The 23,583-nt window shown below is 42.9% G+C and overlaps 1 protein-coding gene across 1 annotated transcript in view; it reads right to left on the reverse strand.

Moving 5' to 3' along the window:
• PLCH1 (phospholipase C eta 1) overlaps window positions 1–23,583 on the reverse strand; it is a 253,598-nt gene that overhangs the window by 27,665 nt on the left and 202,350 nt on the right. The window contains exons 11-12 of the mRNA XM_077991608.1: window positions 10,765–10,872; window positions 1,641–1,802 (exon numbers count right to left, since the gene is read on the reverse strand). Of these exons, the coding sequence (XP_077847734.1) occupies window positions 1,641–1,802; window positions 10,765–10,872 (270 nt within the window). The remainder of the gene's footprint in view (window positions 1–1,640; window positions 1,803–10,764; window positions 10,873–23,583) is intronic.

Here is a 23,583-nt window from a genome sequence, read left to right on the forward strand (position 1 = left end):
AGAAAAGTAGAAGCTGGAGTGACGTGCTGCCCAGAGCCACACTCAGCACATTCTCAGCTTTGGATTTCAACCGACATATGTATCTGGTACAGATGGACTCGTCTCAACAGTAACTTCCCTTTGCTTGCCCAGTGAACTAAAACCATATTTTAAAAACACAGCAGTGTTAAAAAACCTCAAAAATAAGTAAAAAGAAGATGAGTTTTGCTACACTACCTCTCTAAAATTTTCGGTTCTCTTACCATTTTACCTGATGGAGAAATTGTCATTAGGATCTCTTTAATGAATAGCAGAAGAGAGGGGGCTTAATTTATTTCTTCCAGAATATCCAAGCCTTATGGTTTGCATTTCCAATTAGATAATCTAGGATGGGGCAAAGACTTCTCCAAACGCATAAAAAAAGTAACTGGCCCAGATAAGCCAATGAGAGTTCACTAAGGACAAGAAGCAGAATCAAGATAGGCTAAACAAGTCTGATCTTACAGGTACTTCTGGTGTTGAAAATAAATGGCTGGAGGCGAGGAGGGTGAGAAGATTGTTACTATTTATAGAAATTATTAAGAAAATCCAGAATTATATGATAAACTATAAGGGCAGTAATGCTGTAATTGACCTTTTGGTTGTCTCCCCAGTATTCCATCTGCCCCTCTAACATGCAGTTTGAGAGGAGATAACCTTGACAAGAGTTTCAGAGGTAAGTTCTCACTGGCATTAGCAAGCTATTATGATCCTATACTCTGGCCAAGTACTGTTTCAGGAAGGACGCTTACCCATGGCCACTGTGATTACTTTAGGGATAGGCACATGAACTAGGCAACTCTCGTTTGTTAGTTGGGGCGAATATGCTGTCTCAATCTCTCTGGATATGGACCAAGAAACACGTAGCTCATGGGCCTGTTGGCAGTCATCTCGCAACTATCATGGACAGTTGATGGACAGGAGAACTAGACTTGAGATGACACTGATAGCATGATAGGTAGAGCAAAAAGATAGATCTACGATGACACCACCGAGCCTCTGGATTAAACCCACCCCATAGGCCATTCTGCAAATAAATTTGCTGCTTACCAAACCCAACATCTTCTTCATCATTGAAGCCATTTTGAATTAGGATTTCTATGTTTAGAAACTAAATGGGCCTGAGGAACAGCCTAGCAGTTGGATGGCTAGACTCGTGTAGGGTCCAGAGGGCAACCATCAATGCAGAGTGATCACTTAGGATCCAAGGGCGATCACCCCCATATGATCTTCCTTCTGCCTGAGGAGCCGTCAGCCCTGGAAGACAGGTGGTAGTAGCAGGGAAGGCAGACATCTAATGAATGTGGAGAGGTGGGAGGGCAAGGGACACAGGGGCCTGGAACTTCTTCCCTCACCTGAGCATGCATTGGGAAGATGATTCTGAAAACACTCGGCTTGGTCCTGAGGGTCCAAGTGGAGCAGTATTTGAGTCATTTCTACCTCCACCCAATCCACTTTTAACTATTTCTCATATCATTTTGCAATAGGAGATGTTCATTTCTCAAGCAAAATGAGGACAGAAATAGAAGAAGTTGGAGGAGCATTTCACAAATGATTAGAAACAACGTATGAGATGCTTTCTTTTTCCTGTTGAAGGATAAATACGAGGGGGAATCAGATACCTGTTTCAGGTGTGCATTTAAGCCTTCATGCGTGGCCTTCAATAGTGCCCTCACTGTGAAACTATCAGGATCTTCTTTATCTCGAATTTGAGATTCTTTTAACAGTGACTCCAGTTTTTTCCTTATGAAAGATTCCACCTGATGCTCAGTGGTCCCATTATTCTGCAAAGAATTAAGTAATACAAATGATTTCCTTAAGAAACACATTGAATTAGAATATACCACAGTTGCTTCTGTAATTTCACTGTCTCTCAATTACTTGTAAGTAATTAAGCTCAAGCTCATTGTACCATCTCGGTCTTCCCTCCTCCACAAATCCTATAATAATAAGGATTACTATTTATTAAGAACTAATTCTCTGCCAGCTACTCTTCATGTGACTGCATTCAATCCTCAGGAACCTTATAAGTATTATTATCATTTCCATTTCAGTGATATGGAATCCGATGCTTAGAGAGAAATCAAGTAAATTGCTCAAGGTTACATAGCTAGCAAATAACTGAAGCAGGATTCAAACTCAGGACTCCAAAGCCCTTCCCACTATGCTTATGCTATTTGATGCTTTTAACAGATAAAAGGCCAGGGAAAGTTTTTGGAAACTAAGTTTTCTAAACCTACATAAGTAAATTAGAACAAAAATATGCTATTAAAATAAAACTACCTTTTTCACTGAGGAGAAAAGAATGCTATGGAAATTTCCAGAGTTGAGGATTATTGTGAGATACATTTCCTGCCTATTTCCAATCCCACTGTATAGTTGGGGGAACCTCAATAATTACCTCAGCCATGATTTGTCATTACAATTAACTTAAGATCACAACGAACTTCAAGGGGTTTGGATATCAGAGCTACGACCCGTCCAGCTGATGACTCACAGAATTTTGAGGTGATCATGGGATATAGATTCTCTCAAAGCCCTGCTTAGCACAGCTTTTCGGCCACTTGTTCTGCTTGAAACCAATGGCCCCAGCCTCCGTTCACAGCTCTTCTGCTCTTCCAGTGCGCCTACCTCTCCCTGTTTCCAATACCTTTCCCTAAATTCTTCCACCACTTGCTGAAGAACAACCCACCCAAAGGGAGGAAAGGGGTACTCCTTGACAAGAACAATTCCCACATTCTTCACCAAAAATTTAAGGCTGTTCTTTCATTGGCAAATCTGTTTCTAAGAGGTCATTATATGTCAACTCTGCATAATGGGTAGCTTTCCAATAATGCATTCATTTTCACAAAATCCTGTAAGAACAAAGCAATTATAAATGCCCTAAGGAAAAATTTCAAAACTCTACACCAGGATAGGTTATTGAATTTCCCTGTATCACTATCACATGCATTAATATCTTTAACAAGCCCAATTAACGAGGCACTCCACTTCCCTGGAGACCTCTAGGTCCAGAAGGAGATGCAAGGATGAAAAAGAGTTGGCTCTAACACCATAAGGGAACACCCTCCTGTCATGCTAGAAAAGACATATCCCCAAATATTCTACCCTGGTCTACAAAGATGCCTACAAAAGCACAGACAACCAATACAACAGAGTTTCTGATAAGGAACACAGCATTACTGCCTGAGTGACTGAGAAGGCCCCAAAAAAGAGGTGGGAATTGATCGGAGCTCTCAATGTAACTGAGATTTCAACAGTGATGGAAAGAAGGGCTTTCCTGCCAACCACAGTTCTAGCAAAGGATTTACATGAATTAAGAATGTTCTGTAAATGCAAAGAACACATGAGTTTTCTTAGAGTTCATAGGGTACGGTAGTGGCAGATAAAGAACTTTGGAGAGTGGAGGGACTTGAAAGCAAGAGGTATGGCGCTGCTAAGAGAGTCTGAGTGAACAAGTCCTTGTGTAGCAACTCTAGAAACAATATTAATCTGGCAGCGTGTGCCAAAAGAGGAAGTGTGTCTGCAGATGAAACATCAGGCACACTGGGCCCCACTGCAGGTACTGAGTGCCTAGGATAATGTGCTGGGGGTAGTTAACAAAGTTGAGAGATAATCTGGGGACAAAACTCATTTTGTATATATATATAAAAAAAAAAAAACATGTATTGAGCGTCTGCTGTGCCAGGTGAGAAGTATTAAAGAGGAATACCACCCACTGTCACAGAGCCCTCAGTGTCATGGAGAAGGCCAACACATCCCTGGATAATTACACAAGCAGGAACAAGTAGAGTGACAGGTGTGAGGGGTAGCATATGCACACAGAGGAGGCGCACCTTGTCCAGCCTAGGGGAATCAGGGGACACTTCCAGGAGCAGAAGAAACCTGAGTCAAGCCTTAAAAGATGAGTATATTAGTTTCCTGTGACTTGGCTGGGTGCCATGGCTCATGTGTCTGTAATCCCAGCACTTTGGGAGACCAAACTGGGAGGATCGCTTGAGCCCAGGAGTTTGAGAACAGCCTGGGCAATATAGTGAGACCCTGTCTCTACAAAAATTTACAAAATTAGCTGGGCATGGTGGCACACACCTGTAGTCCTAGCTACTTGGGAGGCTGAGGTGGAAGGATCCTGTGAGCCCAAGAGTTTGAGGCAGCAGTAAGCTATGATCATGCCACTTCACTCCAGCCTGGGCCACAGAGCAAAGCCCTGTCTCTAAAAAATAATAATAAAATAAAGTAAAGTTTCCTGTGACCAATATAACAAACTACTACAAACTTGGTATCTTAAAACAATAGAAATGTACTTATTTTCTCACACATCTGGAGGCCAAAAGTATGAAATTTAGGTGTTGGCAGGGCTACACTCCCTCTGAAAGCTCTAGGGGAGGATCCTTCCTTGTCTCTTCCAGCTTAGGATAGCCCCATGTATTCCTCGGCTTGTGGCAGTATCACTCCAATTTCTGCCTCTGTCTTTATATGGTCTTCTCATGCATGTCTCATCCATCTGTTTGTGTCTTCTCTTCTTATGAGGACACTTATCACTGGATTTAGGGCCTACATGGTTAACCCAGGATTATATTATCTTGAAGTCCTTAACTTAATTATATCTGCAAAGACCCTTTTTCCCAAATAAGTTCACATACACAGGTACCAGGCGTTAAGACTTGAACCTATCTTTCAGTGACTACAAATCAACCCACTGTCATGACTAAGAGCTGATCATCTGGCAAAGAGTAGGGGGACAGCATTTCAATGTGAGGAAAAGCATGGAGAAAACAAAAAGTATCAAAAGAACCAGTAATCATATGAGCAAGGAGAGAAGAGCCACAGGGAAATACAGAAAAAGCAACTAAGATTGTACCCAGTAGGCCCCCTTTATGCGTGGGAGATACATCAAAAAATCCTCATTGGATGCTGAAAGCAATGGATATTCCAGACCCCTATGTATGCTATGTTTTTTTCCCACATAGTAATGGTTGGATACACTGGACAAAGGGATGATTCACATCCCAGGTGGGGTGGAGTAGACAGTGCAAGATTTCATCACACTTCTCAGAATGGTACACAATTCACAACTTACAAATTGCTTATTCATAGAATTTTTCATTCAATATTTTGGGCCATGATTGACTGCAGGAAGCAAACTCACAAATAAGGGGGAGACTGTATTGTACTAAGGCTTCCAAAGCACTGTCATGTAAAGATACTTCATTTGAGCTGCTGAACCCCATTTAAGGCAAACACTAGGTTAGCCAATTCTTTCTCGTAATGACACAGGCAGAAAGGTTCAACCACTTAACCAAACACACATGCCTATGAAAATGGCTGAATTGCAGCTCGAACCTCCTAAGACTTCCCATTCAAGATTGTGTCTATTTTTCCATACAATGTGGCAGCCATCCCTCTTACATTGTTACAGAAAAAGAGAAATTCTTGAGTCAAAGTAACCACATACAGGTTCATATTTTAAAAAGCCATTATTTCTATCATGAAACCAGGGAAATACATCATCACAATCCCTCTGGGAAAAACAATTTCACTTAAGGTCAAAAGCAAATCCAAGAAAAGAACTCCACATCTCTAAGCCCCAACGCATTTGATCAAGGCCCAGGGCCCAATGGAGTGTGCATTTGTTGAGAGGACAAAAAAAAAGAAAGCATGTAAGAGCACCTAGGGTATCCAGTGTCATACAGAATGCTCCAAATGAGCATCCATTTCCTTCCCTCACTCAGGGCCTCACAAAGAGGCAGAGACTTAAAGTAAGGAGAAGATCTGTGGCCATGACACCAAGTCACTTTCACTGTCAGCAAGACAAGGCTCAAAATACAAAGCCAAAGCCGACCCAGAGCTGGTAAAATAATGAATGCTTAACACAAAGGCTATGATTATTTACTTCACATCCTCCAAACACTGGGAGCTGCTAAAGGAATCATATCTCTGCCTTTTTGATCTTTTTCTTCTCTGTGATTTACAGCACAAGAAAATTGGCAGCTGTGAAGAACAAATAAATGTGTGGCTGAGGTTTCATTAATATATTATCATTCGGCCCTGGAATCTAATAGCACTACTGAAAGGAAGCTAAGACAGACACTTGACCTCGAGACCTACCAGGCACCATGCAGCTGCAGCAGGGACCACAGCTGAAGGCCATAGGTATCTTGGTCTTTTGTTCTCTGGGCCAGTGGGCGAGGAAGGACGCTGCAGCTGGGGGCCAGGAGAGAGCAGTCATTTCATATGGTGGGTAGTTTCCACCAGAGAAGTAATCAGAGTTCTCTATGTCCTTTTTTGAGAGATAAATCTGATCCAGGAATCCCTCTACCACAAGTAAATACATTAAACACATTCTCATTTTGTCTCCAGCACGAAGCTAAATCATTGCTGAATACTCAGAAGGATGCCCCAAACCACGACCATCATTCCAGACTGGAAAGATCCAGGAAAGGGGAGAAATTGGGTGCTGCTCCTTGAAAGGGACCTTCCAAATAGTGGGCTCTACCTGCACTACACATTGCCAGCACCAGTGGAGTGCTCAGAAATCCCAGGCCATGCCCCAGACCCATGTTGTAGAATCCCTGGGCCAAGACCCAGACACTGGGGTTTTTGAAAGCTACCCATCATACCAATGCGTGGCCCAAGTTGAGGACCTTTGCTTTAAAAAAACAACAAAACAAAACTGCAAAAAAGTTGAGGACCTTTGCTTTGCTTTAAAAAAAAAAAAAAGGGAGGGAAAAAACTAAAAACTGAAGTATTTCAACATCCCCCCAATTTTTTTTTCCTTTGGCTAAAGTCCAAAGATGGGAAGAATAATATATTGCTGGCTTTTCTGAGTGCCTCACTGCTTTCCAAGCTGTAAGACCTGAAGGTCTCAGCTGAAGAACAGCTGCTTCTCAGCCATTCAAGCCTGTGTGTTTACTCCTGTCCTCTACTGTCACCTGCCTGCTCCTGTAGCTCACTTAACAACACATTCTTCTGTTCAAGGACCAGTCATATGCATGTATTAGAAACAACTAGGATCTTCCAGGGAGATTCCAAGTCACCTTTATCATTCCCTACCTCTTGTTGCCAGGATGTACTAGTATGCCCAGCACCTGGGCTTTTTGACCCAATGAACGCTTTCCAATAGCAAGACCTTGCAACCTCAAGAGGTAAGTCATTCTGTCTTTGAGTGCTGATATGTTTTAAACAAACAAGATTCACAATCCTTCTTAGGACAGCTCAAAGCATAAAAGGAATGACTTAGGAAAAAAGATGAGGGAGGAAAATGATTAAAATGTTTAGTGAGAGATACACACATGCAGTGTGAATAATGGTTTTAGAGTGTAAGACAAAAATTGCTACATGTCACTGCACTAGGACTCCTTTAGAACTTGCTGGAAGGCTTGGTGTTTATGGGATGAGCTTTATGTAGGAGATACAGAGCTAATGTTTATGCCCGAGAATCTGGCTAAACAGATTTAGAGAACACAAGAAAAAAGATACTGCATAACTCATCAGAAGCAGAAAAAAATTAATGAAGTTGAAATACAGAGGTGGAAAGTGTGTAGAGCACGCTGACAGTAGAAGATCCATAAAGATGAATAATGGTGACTTCGCCTCACAGAATCGAATCTGTTAGATTACTACTCTGGTTGAAAGGAAGTCGTCCTCTGTGTCTCTGCGTTGTATGATTCTTGGGTCACCGAACACACTGGCTTTACCTTGTGGCTTACCCATTATAAGCCAGATTTTCTCTATGGCTGGAGCCACAGTATGGCTTAAACTGCTTGCTTAAAAGTAACAGGAGTCTTGTCCTCCTGTTCTGCTTCTAACTCCAGGGTGGCACTGGGAGAGCCTCAAATCCCGCTTCTGGCCTTTGCACTTGGGGTTCTTTCTGCCTGGAACATTCCTCCTCAGGTATCAGCATGACTAACTCTTCACTTCTTTCAGGCCTTTGTTCAAATGCATCTTCCCTGTGAGGCCTTTCCTGGACATCCCATCTAAAACTTCAATGGATCCCTTACATATACACAGCATAAGTGTGCACACACGCACACAGACACACACACCCTTCTTTCCTTTAGCACTGATCACTGTCTAGTACACTATATATTTTACTTATTTGTCTTGTTTCTTGTCTATCCTCATCCTCTCCCAATGATGTGTAAACTTCACGAAGGCAATGATTTTTGTCTATTTTGTTACTGATATATCATCCAGTACCTACAACATGACGAGCACATGTCCAACAGGAGATGTTTAATAAAAGTTTATTGAATGTGCAAATGAATCTTATATGACCTCATGAGAGTTGGCGTTCCAGTGTAAATGAATGCAAAGTTAAAATGTGTATTCATTGCAATAATTCAGATATAACTTATAAATCTAACCACATTCTCTCAACTTAAAACTGAGGTTAAAAGCTTCCTCTCAGATTAATTATTGGTTCACATAAACTATCCAAAGTACACCCTCTTTTGCAGAAATATTTTCAGATATTCAGTTTATCAGGGAATTTATTATAAATTCCCCAGTCAGATAGGGCATTTGAGCCCTCTGCCAACAATAGGATTATAAATGGTCTGATTACAAGATAACACTTTGGTTTTCTAAACACAGCATTGCCTTTTCTCAGAAGAGCACAAAAATAGCAAAAAACAATTTGAAATATTTCTCCAATATTTCTTCAATGTTGATTTATTTATTTTCTCTTCTAACACATAACAAAGAGATGCCTGTAAACTTACAGTTAAGGTGTTCTACTTTCACTTAGGGCCACACCAAAGAATCCAAATGAAAGATCACATCTAACTCCACGGAATCACGTTCTAAACCATCTCCTGATGTGAGTGTCCAGAAATCAACTACTCTTAGTAAAGAAAAGAGGAATCTAGTTGGATACTTCACAGGTGAAATTATTTATTTGTTCCCATAAGACTACAGCTTACTATTTTTGCATAATCACATATATTGAACTTAGGAAGTTGGAGAGCTCACTGGAGAAGAAAAATGAAATAGCTAAGTGAATAATGATAGATCTACACTACGGCTGGCAACCAAGAGATCTAGAAAACAAGATGCAAAATGATAAAAATCAGAGACAAAAATCTGGTTTATAAAGTAATGCTAAAAACTAAGGCTAAATTATCCATAATCATAAATAACTATAAAAAATAAATACCTAGAAGAGAAAAAAGCAACTATTTAAAATATTAACTGTATAATGACATAGCATAGTTTTCAAACACGTAAATCTATTGAGATTTTCTGTAACCATAGCCCTATTAATTAATGGTATTTAATTCTGCTAACATAAACTATTAAAAGGCAAGAGAAGAATACAGATGGTAACTTTTCCTTTTCACTTCAAGCTGAATCTTCTCCATTTAGCCCATTTAAAGGGCATTAAAGCCAAGAAAGAAGTGTCTACTGAGACTTCAGCTGTCATTAAACTCTTGTCCCCTTTGAAAATAATGCCAGCTCATTTTCACAACCACAGGAAAGGCATCACAGAATTATCTGAAGAGTTGGACTGTTGTTAACAATGTAATAACTGAATTCAGGACAATGGTGTAAACTACAAGAATGTATACAAAATTTCTCGGTTTTTTTTTTTTTTTCTCTTTTTAGAGGGCAGAATCATAGTCCTGATGTCTAGAGGATTAACCTTTTCTGTAGAAATAAAATTCTATACCAAACTATCATCAGCGTGTGCTACTCTCAGGTTGCTGTGTGATTCTAGCAATCACATGAGTTATAGAAAGGAGCAATGAGGCACCTTTTTAAGTCTTATATTTCCCTCAGGTTTGAATTGCCCTTGGATCACCTAGCTAAATGATGCTTTTCTTTTCTTTTTTTCTTTTTTTTGAGACGGAGTCTCGCTCTGTCACCCAGGCTGGAGTGCAGTGGCGTAATCCTGGCTCACTGCAAACTCCTCCTCCCGGGTTCACGTCATTCTCCCACCTCAGCCTCCCGAGTAGCTGGGACTACAGGCGCCCACCACCACGTCTGGCTAATTTTTTTGTATTTTTAATAGAGACGGGGTTTCACCATGTTAGCCAGGATGGTCTCGATCTCCTGACCTTATGATCTGCCCGCCTCGGCCTCCCAAAGTGCTGGAATTACAGGAGTGAGCCACTGCACCCGGCCTCAATGATGCTTTTCTACAAAGGAGGCTCCTTCATCTAGAAAAGGGGGCTGACGCACCAAGCAAGTAACATACTATTCTATGCCACTTTATTGAAGACTTGGCAAATTAAAGATTTAGCCAAGAGGTCGATGTCTGGAAGGGCTTGGAAATCCCTCTGGTTCAAGGTACATTTTCTTAAAGAGGGGATGGGCATCCCAGAGAAGCAGGCCCACATGCAGGTGGGGTTCCTCCAGCCAGCCTTGACAGGGAGCATGGTGGGGCTGCTAGCATGAGGTAGGGAAGGCAACGCTAAAGTAAAGCCAGCTTTTATTACCAAAGACAGTAACTTTTTCAACCACAATTTGATTTTTGAATCTGTAATAGGAAATTGATTCCTGGAGAGAGGGTTGAATGAATTAATCACTAAAATTCCTTTCAACACTCAGACACAAGAATCCTTGAATCATTCATTCAACAAACATTTGAGTGTCTGTGTGCCAGCAAACAAAGTAATTTTCAATGAATATCCTTTCTACACCACAGCCACCGTAATTGTGAGGCCTCCAACACAGTAGCAACTTGGAACTCCATTGTAATACAGCATATCAAGGATAAAAAATATGGTCATGCCTGCAACTTACATAATGGAGCTTGAATTTGCACTCGTCTTCAATTTCATCTGCACTGTCCTCATCGGAAACTTCCCCTTCCTCTGCATCATCCCCAAGATGATAAGGCAACTTCTTACCCTGAAATGGAACAAAACATCCCGTTTAAAAATGAGAATAAATTCACAATAGCCAAAAGGTGGAAGTAACCCAAGCATCCACTGACGGATGAAAGGATGAACAAAATGTGTATGTACATTCAATGGAATCTTAGCCTTTAAGAAGAAGGAAATTCTGGTACATATTACAAAATGAATGAACCTTGAAGGTATTATGCTGATTGAAATAAGCTAGACATAAAAGGAAGTGTATTGTATGATTCCATTTACATCAGATTCATAGAGGCAGAAAGTAGAATGGTGATGGCCAAGGGCTGAAGGTAGGAGGGTATCGGGAGTTGTTGCTGAATGGGTATAGAGTTTCAGTTTTACAAGATGAAGAGTTTTGGAGACTGGCTGCACACAGTGGGAATGTATTTAATACTATTGAACACACTTTAAAAAGGGTTTATTGTATACACTTAAAATTAAGTGTATTAAGATGTTAGATAGATTTTAGGTCACATGTAGTTTACTACAATTAAAAATCATTTTTGAAAAGTAAAAACTGGCCGGGCGCGGTGGCTCAAGCCTGTAATCCCAGCACTTTGGGAGGCCGAGACGGGCAGATCACGAGGTCAGGAGATCGAGACCATCCTGGCTAACACAGTGAAACCCCGTCTCTACTAAAAAATACAAAAAACTAGCCGGGCGAGGTGGCGGGCGCCTGTAGTCCCAGCTACTTGGGAGGCTGAGGCAGGAGAACGGCGTAGACCCGGGAGGCGGAGCTTGCAGTGAGCTGAGATCCGGCCACTGCACTCCAGCCTGGGCGACAGAGCGAGACTCCATCTCCAAAAAAAAAAAAAAAAGAAAGAAAAGAAAAGTAAAAACTGAAAATAAAATGTTGTATCATTAGCTAATCATTACTTCAGACTGACTAGAAAACAGACAGTTTGAATTAGGGGCAAAATAAGGGGGAGTAGAGATTTTCAAAAAAGGGAAGTCATCTTAGTTTCAATTAAGTAGAATTAATTAGAGTTACTATAGTTTAAAAAATCAAACCAGGCTTCTATTCAAGAATAGATGACTTGGAACCTGGAGGCAGGCGCAGTGGTTCACACCTGTAATCCCAGCACTTTGGGAGGCTGAGATGGGAGAATCACTTGACCCTAGGATTTCAAGACCAGCTTGGGCAACAAAATGAGACTCTGTCTCTACAAAAAATCAAAAAATTTGCTTGGCATGGTAGCAGGTGCCTATGATTCCAGCTACACAGGAGGTTGAGGCAGGAGGATGACTTGAGCCCAGGAGGTTGAGGCTGCAGTGAGTCATGTTTGTACTACTGCACTCCAGCCTGGGTGACAAAGTGAGAAACCCCCTCCACCAAAAAACAAGATGACTTGGCTGGGCATGATGGCTCATCCCTGTAATCCCAACACTCTGGGAGGCCAAGGCAGGAGGACTGCTTGAAGCTAGGAGTTTGAGAACAGTTTGGGCAACATAGTAAGACCCCATCTCTACTTTTATTAAAAATTAAAAAATAGAATAGATGACCCATCACAGCAACTACCACTCCATCCCATTATGTACAACTGCTGTGGTGTGAATGTTGGTGTCCCCCAAAATCCATGTATTAGAACCTAATACCCCACCCATATGATAGTATTAAGAGGCATTTGGGAAGTGATTAAGTCATGAGGGCTCCAACAAGCTCCCTTGCCCCTTCTGTCATGTGAGCACAAAAAGTAGGTACTATCCATGAGAAACAGGCCCTCACCAGATGCCAAATCTGCCATCACCTTAATCTTGGACTTCCCAGCATCTAGATCCAAGAGCAATGAATTCTGTTGTTTACGAGTTGCCCAGTCTAAGGTGGTTTTGTTATAGCAGAACAAAGGAACTATGACAACAACAAGCATGCTAATGTCCCTCAGAGCAGCTTATTCACCTAAGCAGGTTACATGCCTCCTTAACAATTATGCCTCACTTTGCATTTAGCAAGCCCCTCTTTCACAGACAATGCAGCGGGACTCCGGCCCAGCTTGAGCACCTCCCCCAGGACCAGGCCACTCCTGACTTACTCAACAACACACTTTAAAAAGGAGGGGCTTTTTGACAGGGAACATTCTTACAAGATATTAAGACAATTAAGTTACAGAATTATATATACAATATTATCTCAGGGATTAAAAAAACAGCAGAAAAGTCTAAAAATAAATATGGTCAATTGTTAAGGGTAATTATCTCTTTGTAACAGCGCTACAAGTGAAATTTACATTTTCCTTTCCTGCATTTCTCAAATTACATTCAAAAACAGTAAATGTAAACTAAAAAGGATAGCAGGGGGTAAGGCCCAGGGGTCTGAGAAAAGCTTCAAGGGCAGCCATCTGTATTAGTAAGGCTTCTTACTACAAGCAGAAAGGAATATTTATTACCAAAATACTGAATTGCTTCCAGAATCAGAGGGTGGGAGGTGGGGCAGAACCAGGCTTTGAGGCTAAGAGGGCAAGGCCACTGCAGTAGGCAGCCTGTAAATAATAGTACAAACGGGGCCGGGCGCGGTGGCTCAAGCCTGTAATCCCAGCACTTTGGGAGGCCGAGACGGGCGGATCACGAGGTCAGGAGATCGAGACCATCCTGGCTAACACGGTGAAACCCCGTCTCTACTAAAAAATACAAAAAACTAGCCGGGCGAAGTGGCGGGCGCCTGTGGTCCCAGCTACTCGGGAGGCTGAGGCAGGAGAATGGCGTAAACCCGGGAGGTGGAGCTTGCAGTGAGCTGAGATCCGGCCACTGCACTCCAGCCTGGGCGACAGAGCCAGACTCAGTCTCAAAAAAAAAAAAAAAAAAAAAAAAAAAAAAAAATAATAGTACAAACGTCTCCTGTCTCAGTATTCACACCCTTCTGCAATCCCCTCCCTTTGAGAGTGACCTGGACCTAGTGCCCCACTTCTAATGAACTGAGTACAGCAAAAGTGATGGAAGGTCACTTCTGAGATCAGGTTATAGAAACATTATACCTTCTTGCTTGCTTCCCCAAACTTCTCTCTCCTTTCCGGGAGCTCTCTCTCTCTCTCTTTATCTCTCTCTCTCTCTGTCTCTCTCTTTGTCTCTCTCTCTCTCTCACACACACACACACACACACACACACACACACGTGTTGTGAGCTGTGCTATGGAGAGACCCACATGGCAGGGAAGTGAGAGAGGCCTCAGTAGTCAACAGCCTGAAAGGAACTGAAATGTGCCAACAACAGCCACTAAAGTAATCTCAGAAGCAGAGCTTCCCTCAGTCCAGCCGTGAGATGACTGCAGCCCCAGAGGACACCTTAATTACAGCCTCAAGAGAGACCCTGAGCAGAGGACCCAGCTAAGCCACATCCAGGTTCCTGACCTACAGGGACGGTGGGAATATTCAACGTTTTAAGCTGCCAAATGTTGGGGTAATTTGCTATGCAGCAATAGACACCTAACATAAGCACCAACCAAAATCACAGGGCAGAACAAATTCACTGAAGATACCATTTCCAACACAACTAAGCACAGAGACAGTGGCTTTCACTCCATCATCCACACAATGGACATCAGGACTACTGCCAGAAGTGCTGCCATGGGCTCTAAAGGAAGCTGCCAGCATGTCTACCCCACTCCCTCCACCCCCAGGATGGGTTCAACTTGGTCCCACTTTCCTACTGTAGTTTCTGCTTCAATGTCTGGGACACGTTCACTTGATTGGTGGCTTCTAGATGGGGTGCCCACATCCTAGCCCTAAGAAAGGCTGCAAAAGCAAACTCTGAGCTCCTCTAAGGGAATCCCTTAAAACATAGGGATGGAAACTTCCTTAAACATGGAAGGATGTTCACATGCCTGACAGCCAAAATAACAATACATTTATAAATATCATCCCAGGCTGATCTCTAAACTCAAGTTTCAGTGACTTTTAGTATTCCTGCTCTCCACACCACTATTACCTCTTTCAGAATTCTGGATCCCCCCTTACCCACTTCCTACCTCCACAGGGCTACCAGCTTAGTCGGATGTTCGGAGAAATGTCTTTCCCAGTTTTCCCACACCTTCCTTGATACCCAAAGCTCTTGACCTGACAGTTTCAAAGCTGGATAAACCATTTATGTAATGAAAGCATAATCTATATTAAGAATCTAAACAATTGGGATTTAGGCAAATATTTTCTTCAACTTACAGAAGGGAATTTGTAAGATTAAAAAGTTGGGGCCAGCCAGGCACGGTGGCTCACACCTGTAACCCCAGCACTTTGGTAGTCCAAGGGAAGTTGGTGGATCACCTGAGGTCAGGAGTTCTAGGCCAGCCTGGGCAACATGGTAAAACCCTGTCTCTACTAAAAATACAAAAATTAGCGAGGTGGTGAGCCCTGTAATCCCGGCTACTCGGGAGGCTGAGGCAGGCGAATCGCTTGAACCTGGGAGGCAAAGGTTGCAGGGTGCCAAGATCGTCCCACTGCACTCCAGCCTGGGTGACAGAGTGAGACTCCATTTCAAAAAAAAAAAAAGTTGGGGCCAGGCATAGTGGCTCATACCTGTAATCCCAGAACGTTGGGAGGCCGAGGCGGGCAGATCACTTGACATCAGGAGTTCAAGACCAGCCTGGCCAACATGGTGAAACCTCATTTGTACTAAAAATACAAAAATTAGCCAGGCGTGGTGGCAGGCACCTGCAATCCCAGCTATTCAGGAGGCTGAGGCAGGAGAATGGCTTGAACCCGGGAGGCAGAGGTTGCAGTGAGCCGAGATCGCACCATTGCACTCCAGCCTGGGTGACAGAGCGAGACGGTCTCCCCAACAACAACAACAAAAAAGTTGGGATCTAATTTGTGTATCATTAATAACAAGGCAGCTCAGAATCAAAGCATTTATTTCTGTGTATTATTTCAGGTCCTATTGATACAGAAAGCTCCTAAAAATCAGTTTATTTTTCTATTTTTCTTTACTTTAGGAACATTTGTAGGGTAGTTACAATATAGCAGCACCAGAAACAAGGTACTCAATTAGGAGGTGACCAGACATACTCACAAACAAGATATCAAGATATCAACTTTCTTCGTTCATTCAGAATCTGCTTTGTTTTAGGTACCATGGCAGACAGCAAGATGAAACTGTACACAAGACATTTAAAAGGTAATGGTAGCAATTCCCTCTTTTGAAACAGCATAAAATAGCATGAAAACCAATATATGTTTTTAAATGTTCTACAGAATAGAAATAAATATGAAAAATAACATCACCAAGAAAAGAATAATAATAATCCCCAACTGATACACATCACTGACAGCACTGACTAGAAAGGAAAGTGTAACTGTGAGGAGCAGGTGGTGCTGAGCAGGTAAGGACACAGAACTAAGCTTCAACTCCCCTTCATCTGAGGGTGGCGTGAGGTGAGGGAACAAAAAGAAGAAGCTGCCTCTCAGAGTATTCATAAGACACGTTAATTTTCAGTCCTTTAAAAATCTAATTAAAAGACCCTGCATTATCAGAGCCCTATTTTTGGTCAGCTTTTTCCAGGCTGGCAAATATTTTATCCAGGTAGATAGGGAGAAAACAATGCAAAGGAACATTGTTTTTCAAGGCCTCTTTTCAATGGTGTTACTCCAAAGGAAAATTATAAAATAAATTTAGATAGCACTTTATGTGGCTTAACTAATTTAACTGTGGTCCAATATTGATGTAAATGAAGAATGATCCAGGTGTATTCCAGAGGTCCCTTTCTGATCTACATATATTTCATGCAGCAGTTACACTCTAGAATTAATTTGTCTATGGTACATGGAAATATTGCTAGAGACTGGATTGGAAGCATGGTCACCTCTCGGCTTCAAAATATCTGGCTGCACAGCCCCAGGAGAATGGAGACAACTCCGTGATTCACATCTGTAAAAGCAGGACACTTGGACCACACAGCTAAAGTTATTTCAGCAAAAAGAGTCTATGGAATATTACTATTTGTTATTTTTTTCTCATAAGCAATGTTTTATTTATAGGCATACCTTAGAACTATTATGAATGTGGTTTCAGATCACTGCAATAAAATGACTATCACAATAAAGAGAGGCACATGGATTTTTTGGTCTCCCAGTGAATATAAAAGTTACAATTATGCTATACTGTAGCCTATTTAAGTGTGCGATAGTATTATATCTTAAAAAAGTATATACCTTAGTTTAAAAATATTTAATGCTATAAAAAGCTAATGATCATTTGAACCTTTGGCAAATTGTAGTCATTTTGCTGGCGGAGGGTCTTGTTTCAGTGTGGATAGCTGCTGACTGATCAGGGTGGTGGTTGCTGAAGGTTAGGTGACTGTGGCAATTTGCTTCTGTTTTGTTTTGTTTTGAGATAGAGTTTCGCTCTTGTTGCCCAGGCTGGAGTGCAATGGTGTGACCTCGGCTCACTGAAACCTCGTCCCCCGGGATTCAAGCAATTCTCCTGCCTCAGCCTCCCACGTAGCTGGGATTACAGGCATGCACCACCAGGCCCGGCTAATTTTGTATTTTTTTAGTAGAGATGGGGTTTTACCATGTTGGTCAGGCTGGTGTCGAACTCCTGACCTCAAGTGATCCACCCGCCTTGGCCTCCCAAAGCGCTAGGATTACAGGCATAAGCCACCGCACCTGGCCGGCAATTTCTTAAATGGGACAAAAATTAAGTTTGCTCCATTGATTGACTCTTCCTTTCACAAAAGATTTCTCTGCAGCATGTGATTCTGTTTAATAGCATTTTACCTACAGTAGAACTTCTGGCAAAATTGGAATAAATGCTCTCAATCCTTCCTGTTGCTTTATCAACTAAGGTTTTGTACACCTCAAGAACCCACTTGCTTTGCTTATTCATATAAGTAATTCCTCATCTATTCAAGTTTGATCATGAGATTTGAGATTGCAAGATTGCAGCAATTAAGCCACATCTTCAGGCTCCACTTCTTTTTTTTTTTTTTTTTTTTTAGATGGAGTCTCACTCTGTCACCCAGGCTGGAGTGCAGTGGTGTGATCTCAGCTCACTGCAAGCTCCACCTCCCAGGTTCACACCATTCTCCTGCCTCAGCCTCCTGAGTAGCTGGGACTACAGGCGCCCACCACCGCGCCCGGCTAATTTTTTTGTATTTTTAGTAGAGTCGGGGTTTCACCGTATTAGCCAGGCTGGTCTCGATCTCCTCACCTCGTGATCTGCCCACCTTGGCCTCCCACAGGCTCCACTTCTAATTCTAGTTCTCTTGTTATTTCTAACACATCTACAGTGACTTTCTCCACTGAAGTCTTGAATACCTCAAAGTCATCCATCAGGATTGGAATCTTCTTCTTCTAAACTCCTGCTAATAATAATCTGTTGACCTCCTCAAAAAATCGCAAATGTTCTTAATGGCATTTAGAGTGGTGAATCCTTTCTAGAAGGTTTTCAATTTAGTTTGCCCAGACTTATCAAAGGAATCACTATTTATGGCAGTTATAGGCTTACAAAGTATGTTTCTTAAGTAATAAGACTTGAAAGTCAAAATTATACATAGAACAATGAGCTACAGAATAGATGTTGTGTAGCAGGCATGAAAACAACATGAATCTACTTAAACATCTCGTTAGAGTTCTTGGGTGACCAGGTGCATTGTCAATGAGCAGTAATATTTTGAAAGGAATCTTTTTTCCTGAACAGTAGGTCTCAACAGTGAGCTTAAAACATTCAGTAAACCATGCTGTAAAAACATGTGCTGTCATCCAGACATTTTTATTCCATTTATACAGTGCAGGCAGAGTAGATTTAACATAATTCTTAAGGGCCGTAGGGGACGAAAAATGAGCCCTGGCTTCAACTTAAAGTCATTAGCTGCATTAGCCCCTAACAAGAGACTAGGTCTGTTCTTGACGCTTTGAAGGCAAGCATTTACTCCTCTCCAGCTATTAAAGTCCCAGATGGCATCTTCTCCCAATATAAGACTGTTTTGCTTATATTGAAAATCTGTTGTTTAGGCTGGGCACAGTGGCTTATGCCTGTAATCCCAGCACTTTGGAAGGCCAAGGCAGGCAAATCACCTGAGGCCAGGAGTTTGAGACCAGCCTGACCAACATGGTGAAACCCATCTCTACTAAAAATACAAAAATTAGCTGGGTGTGGTAGCATGTGCCTGTATTCCCAGCTACTTGGGAAGCTGAGGCAGGAGAATCACTTGAATCCAGGAGGTAGAGGTTGTAGTGAGCCGAGATTGCACCACTGCACTCCAACCTGGGTGACAGAGTGATACTCCATCTCCAGAAACAAAAAGAAATCTGTTTAGTGTAGCCACTTTCATCAATTATCTTAGCTTCTAGATCCCTTGCTGCAGCTTCTCCACCAGCACTTGCTGCTTCACCTTGCACTTTTATGTTATGGAGATGGATTCTTGCCTTAATCCTCATATACCAAACTCTGCTAGCTCCAAACTTTTCTTCTGCAGTTTCCTCACCTCTCTCAGCCTTCACAAAATTGAAGAGAGTTAAGGCCTTGCTCTGGATTGGGCTTTGGCTTAAGGGAATGTTATAGCTGGTTTGATCATTTATCCAGACAACTCAAACTTTCTCTCTATCAGCAATAAGTTAAGACTATTTTGCTTTCCTATCATTTGTGTGTTCACTGAAGTAGCACTTTCAATTTTCTTCAAGAACTTTTCTTTTGCATTCACAAAATGGCTAACGCTTGGGTACAAGAGGCCCAGCTTTCAGCCTGTCTTGTCTTTTAACACATTTTCCTCACTAAGCTTAATCATTTGTAGTTTTTGATTGAAAGTGAGAGACATGTGGAGATGCCAGAGTAAAATGGCAGCTAGGAGGCAGGACTAACTTGCAGCCCCCACTTGGACAATGGAACAGCATGTGGAGACTCGCATCGTGAACTTGTGCTACAAGAACTACTGCAGGAACACACCAGGAAAACCGAAAGAATTCACAGACCCTTTGAAGGAAGCAGACTGCTGTTCCAAGCTCTGTGAGACGGCTGAAAAACTGTGAGTGGCCAAAGTGTGAGGGGGTAAGATCCACCCTCAAACATACATCCTCACTGGGGAACCTGAAAATCTAGATCACAGGTGATATGGTTTAGCTGTGTCCCCACCCAAATCTCATCTTGAATTGTAATCCCCATATTACCCCCGTGACTAGGGAGAAACCTGGTGGGAGGTGATTGGACTATGGGGGCGGATACTCCATGCTGTTTTTGTGATAGTGAGTGAGTTCTCACAGGATCTGATGACTTTTTAAAGAGCTCTTCCCACTTCGCTGCTTACTCTTCTCTCTCCTGCCATTTTATGAAGAAGGTGACTGCTTCCTCTTCACCTTCTGCCATGATTGTAAGTTTCATGAAGCCTCCTAGCCATGCTTCCTGCTAAGCCTGAAAAACTGTGAGTCAATTAAAACTCTTTCCTCTATAATTACCCAGTCTCAGGTATTTCTTTATAGCAGTGTGAAAACAGACTGATAGAGTAGATTGGTACTGCAGAGAGTTGGGTACTGCTATAAAGACACTTGAAAATGTGGAATTGACTTTGGAACTAGGTAACAGACGGAGGTTGGAACAGTTTGGAGGACTCAGAAGAAGATAGGAAGATGTGGGAAAGTTTGAAGCGTCCTAGAGACTTGTTGAATGGTTTTGACCAAAATGCTCATAGTGATGTGAACAATGAAGTCCAGGCTGAGGTGGTCTCATATGGAGATGAGGAACTTTTTGGGAACTGGAGCAAAGGTCACTCTTGCTATGCTTTAGCAAAGGTCACTCTTGCTATGCTTTAGCAAAGAGACTGGTGGTGCCCCTGCCCTAGAGATCTGTGAAACTTTGAACTTGAGAGAGATGATCTGAAATTGGAACTTATGTTTAAAAGGGAAGCACAGCATAAAAGTTTTGGAAAATTTGCAGCCTGGTGATGCGATAAAAAAAGAAAAATCCAGCTGGGCATGGTGGATCATGCCTGTAATCTCAGCACTTTGGCATGGCAAGGCGGGTGGATTACCTGAGGTCAGGAGTTTGAGACCAGCCTGACCAACATGGTGAAACCCCGTCTCTACTAAAAGTACAAAATTTGCCGGGCATGGCGGCACATGCCTGTAATCTCAGCTACTTGGGAGGTTGAGGCAGAAGAATTGCTTGAACTCAGGAGGCGGAGGTTATAGTGAGCTGAGATCATGCCATTGCACTCCAGCCTTGGCAACAAGAGCGAAACTCCATCTCAAAATAAAAAAAGAAAGAAAAGAAAAACCCATTTTCTGGGGAGAAATTCAAGCTGGCTACAGAAATTTGCATGAGTTAAAAGAAGCTGAATGTTAGTCACCAAGACAATGGGGTAAATGTCTACAGAACAAGTCAGTGACCTTCATGGCAGCCCCTCCCATCACAGACGGAGAGGCCTAGGTAGAAAAAATGGTTTCGTGGGCCAGGCCCAGGGCCCTGCTACTGCTCTGTGCAGCCTTGGGACTTGGCACCCTACATCCTAGCCATGATTAAAAGGGGCCAACATACAGCTCAGGCTATTGCTTCAAAGGGTGTAAGCTCCAAGACTTGGAAGTTTCCACATGGTGTTGGGCCTGCAGGTGCACAGAAGTCAAGAACTGAGGTTTGGGAACTTCTGCCTAGATTTCAGAGGATGTAGGGAAACACCTGGATGCCTAGGCAGAAGTATGCTGCAGGGGTGGAGCCCTGAAGGCAGTGTGGAAGAGAAATGTGGAGTTGGAGCCCCCACACAAAATTCCCACTGGACCACCATCTAGCAAAGCTGTGAAAAGAGGGCCACCGTCCTCCAGACCCCATAATGATAGATCCACTGACAGCTTGCACTGTGTGCCTGGAAAGGCTGAAGACGCTCAATGCCAGCCTGTGAAATCAGGTGGGAGGGGTGTTGTACCCTGCAAAGCCACAAGAGTAGAGGCACCCAAGACCATAGGAGGCTACCTCTTGCATCAGTGTGACCTGGATCTGAGACATAGAATCAAAGGAGATTATATTGGAGCTTTAAGATTTAATGAGTGCCCTGTTGGATTTCGACTTGCATGGAGCCTGTAGCTCCTTTGTTTTGGCCGATTTCTCCCTTTTGGAATGGGAGCATTTATCCAATGCCTGTACCCCCATTGTATCTTTGAAGTAACTAACTTGCTCTTGATTTTACAGACTCCTAGGCAGAAGGGACTTCCCTTGTCTCAGATGAGACTTTGGACTTGGACTTTTGGGTTAAGGCTGGAAAGAGTTAAGACTCTGGGGGACTGTTGGAAAGGCACGATTGTGTTTTGAAATGTGAGGACATGAGATTTGGGAGCGGCCAGGAGCAGAATGATATGGTTTGGCTGTGTTCCCACCCCAATATCATCTTGAATCATAATCCTCATAATACCCACATTTCTTGGGAGAGAGCTGGTGGGAGGTAATTGGATCATGGGGGCAGTTTCCCCATGCTGTTCTCATGATAGAGAGTTCTTATGAGATCTGATGGTTTTATAAGAGGCTCTTCTCCCTTCACTGTTCACCCTTCTGTCTCCTGCCACCTTGTGAAGAAGGTGCCTGCTTCCTCTTTGCCTTCTGCCATGATTGTAAGTTTCATGAGGCCACCTAGACAGGCTTCCTGTTAAGCCTGTGAAACTGCGAGTCAATTAAACCTCTTTCCTTTATAATTACTCTGTGTCAGGTATTTATTTATAGCAGTATGACAACAGACTAATAAAATGAGAGAAGGATTTGACCTTACCAAGAGCTGAAACAAATTTAGAAAGCTGAGCAAAATATAGAGGTAGAAGCGGCAGCAGGAAGAGACCTGTGGGTACTCCCAGTACCCAGGGAAACCACTTCTGACTTTGTCTCACGGGGGTCTTTGGGGAGGCTACCAGTGGAATTGGGGAAGGAATACAGGGAGAAGGAAACTTTGAGATGAACTTTGTAATAATTACAACCAAGCATAAACATGTATGGGGGCAGTGACGGGAGCTAACAGGAAGTGCAGATGTGAGCACAGAGGCCATGGCAGGTGGGGAGGGATGGAGCCTGAAAGTCCTGCTTGCTTTCTCAGTGGGGAGGCTTGTAGCCTGGGGCAAGATCTCAGCTCTGCTCAGGAGCTGCCTGGATAAACTCCATGAGACTGGCCTTGCTGGCTGAGTGGGAACTAGGTGAGGCCTGTCACTGCCAGCTTTCCCCACTTCCCTGGTGACCTGTATGATGCAGCAGAGGCAGCCATAATCCCACTGGGAACATAACTCCACTGGACTGAGAACCACAGTCCTAGCCCCCACGGCAGCCACAGCAAGCCCTGCTCAAGGAGAGTCTGAGCTTAGACACACCTAACCCTGCATCCAACTGATGGTCTTTTTTTACCCACCCTGGTAGCTGAAGACAAAAGACATAATCCCTTGGGAGCCCTATGGCCCTGCCCATTGCCTGAGAAACCCAAATATGTATCCAGGTGACCTTAGGGCAAGCTTGTATCAGCTGATGATCTCTTAAAAGTGCCACCTCCTGGTTGGAGGACAACCAACCATTAGCACAACCAGCAGTCGAGAAAAACAGCACACTAAACAAAACTACAACCAACGACCCTCACAGAGTCTCCTTCACTCCTCTGCTACCTCCACCAGAACACATGTCCATGGCTGAGAGGCCTGAAGACAGACCACATAACAGGACTCTTTGCAGACATTTCTGAGTACTAGGCTGGAGCCTGGTAGCCCTGCTGGGTGGCTAGACCCAGACGAGCAACAACAATCACTACAGTCCAGCAATCAGGAAGTC

Source organism: Macaca mulatta, chromosome 2, assembly GCF_049350105.2.
Source record: "Macaca mulatta isolate MMU2019108-1 chromosome 2, T2T-MMU8v2.0, whole genome shotgun sequence".
Classification (NCBI taxonomy): domain Eukaryota; kingdom Metazoa; phylum Chordata; class Mammalia; order Primates; family Cercopithecidae; genus Macaca; species Macaca mulatta.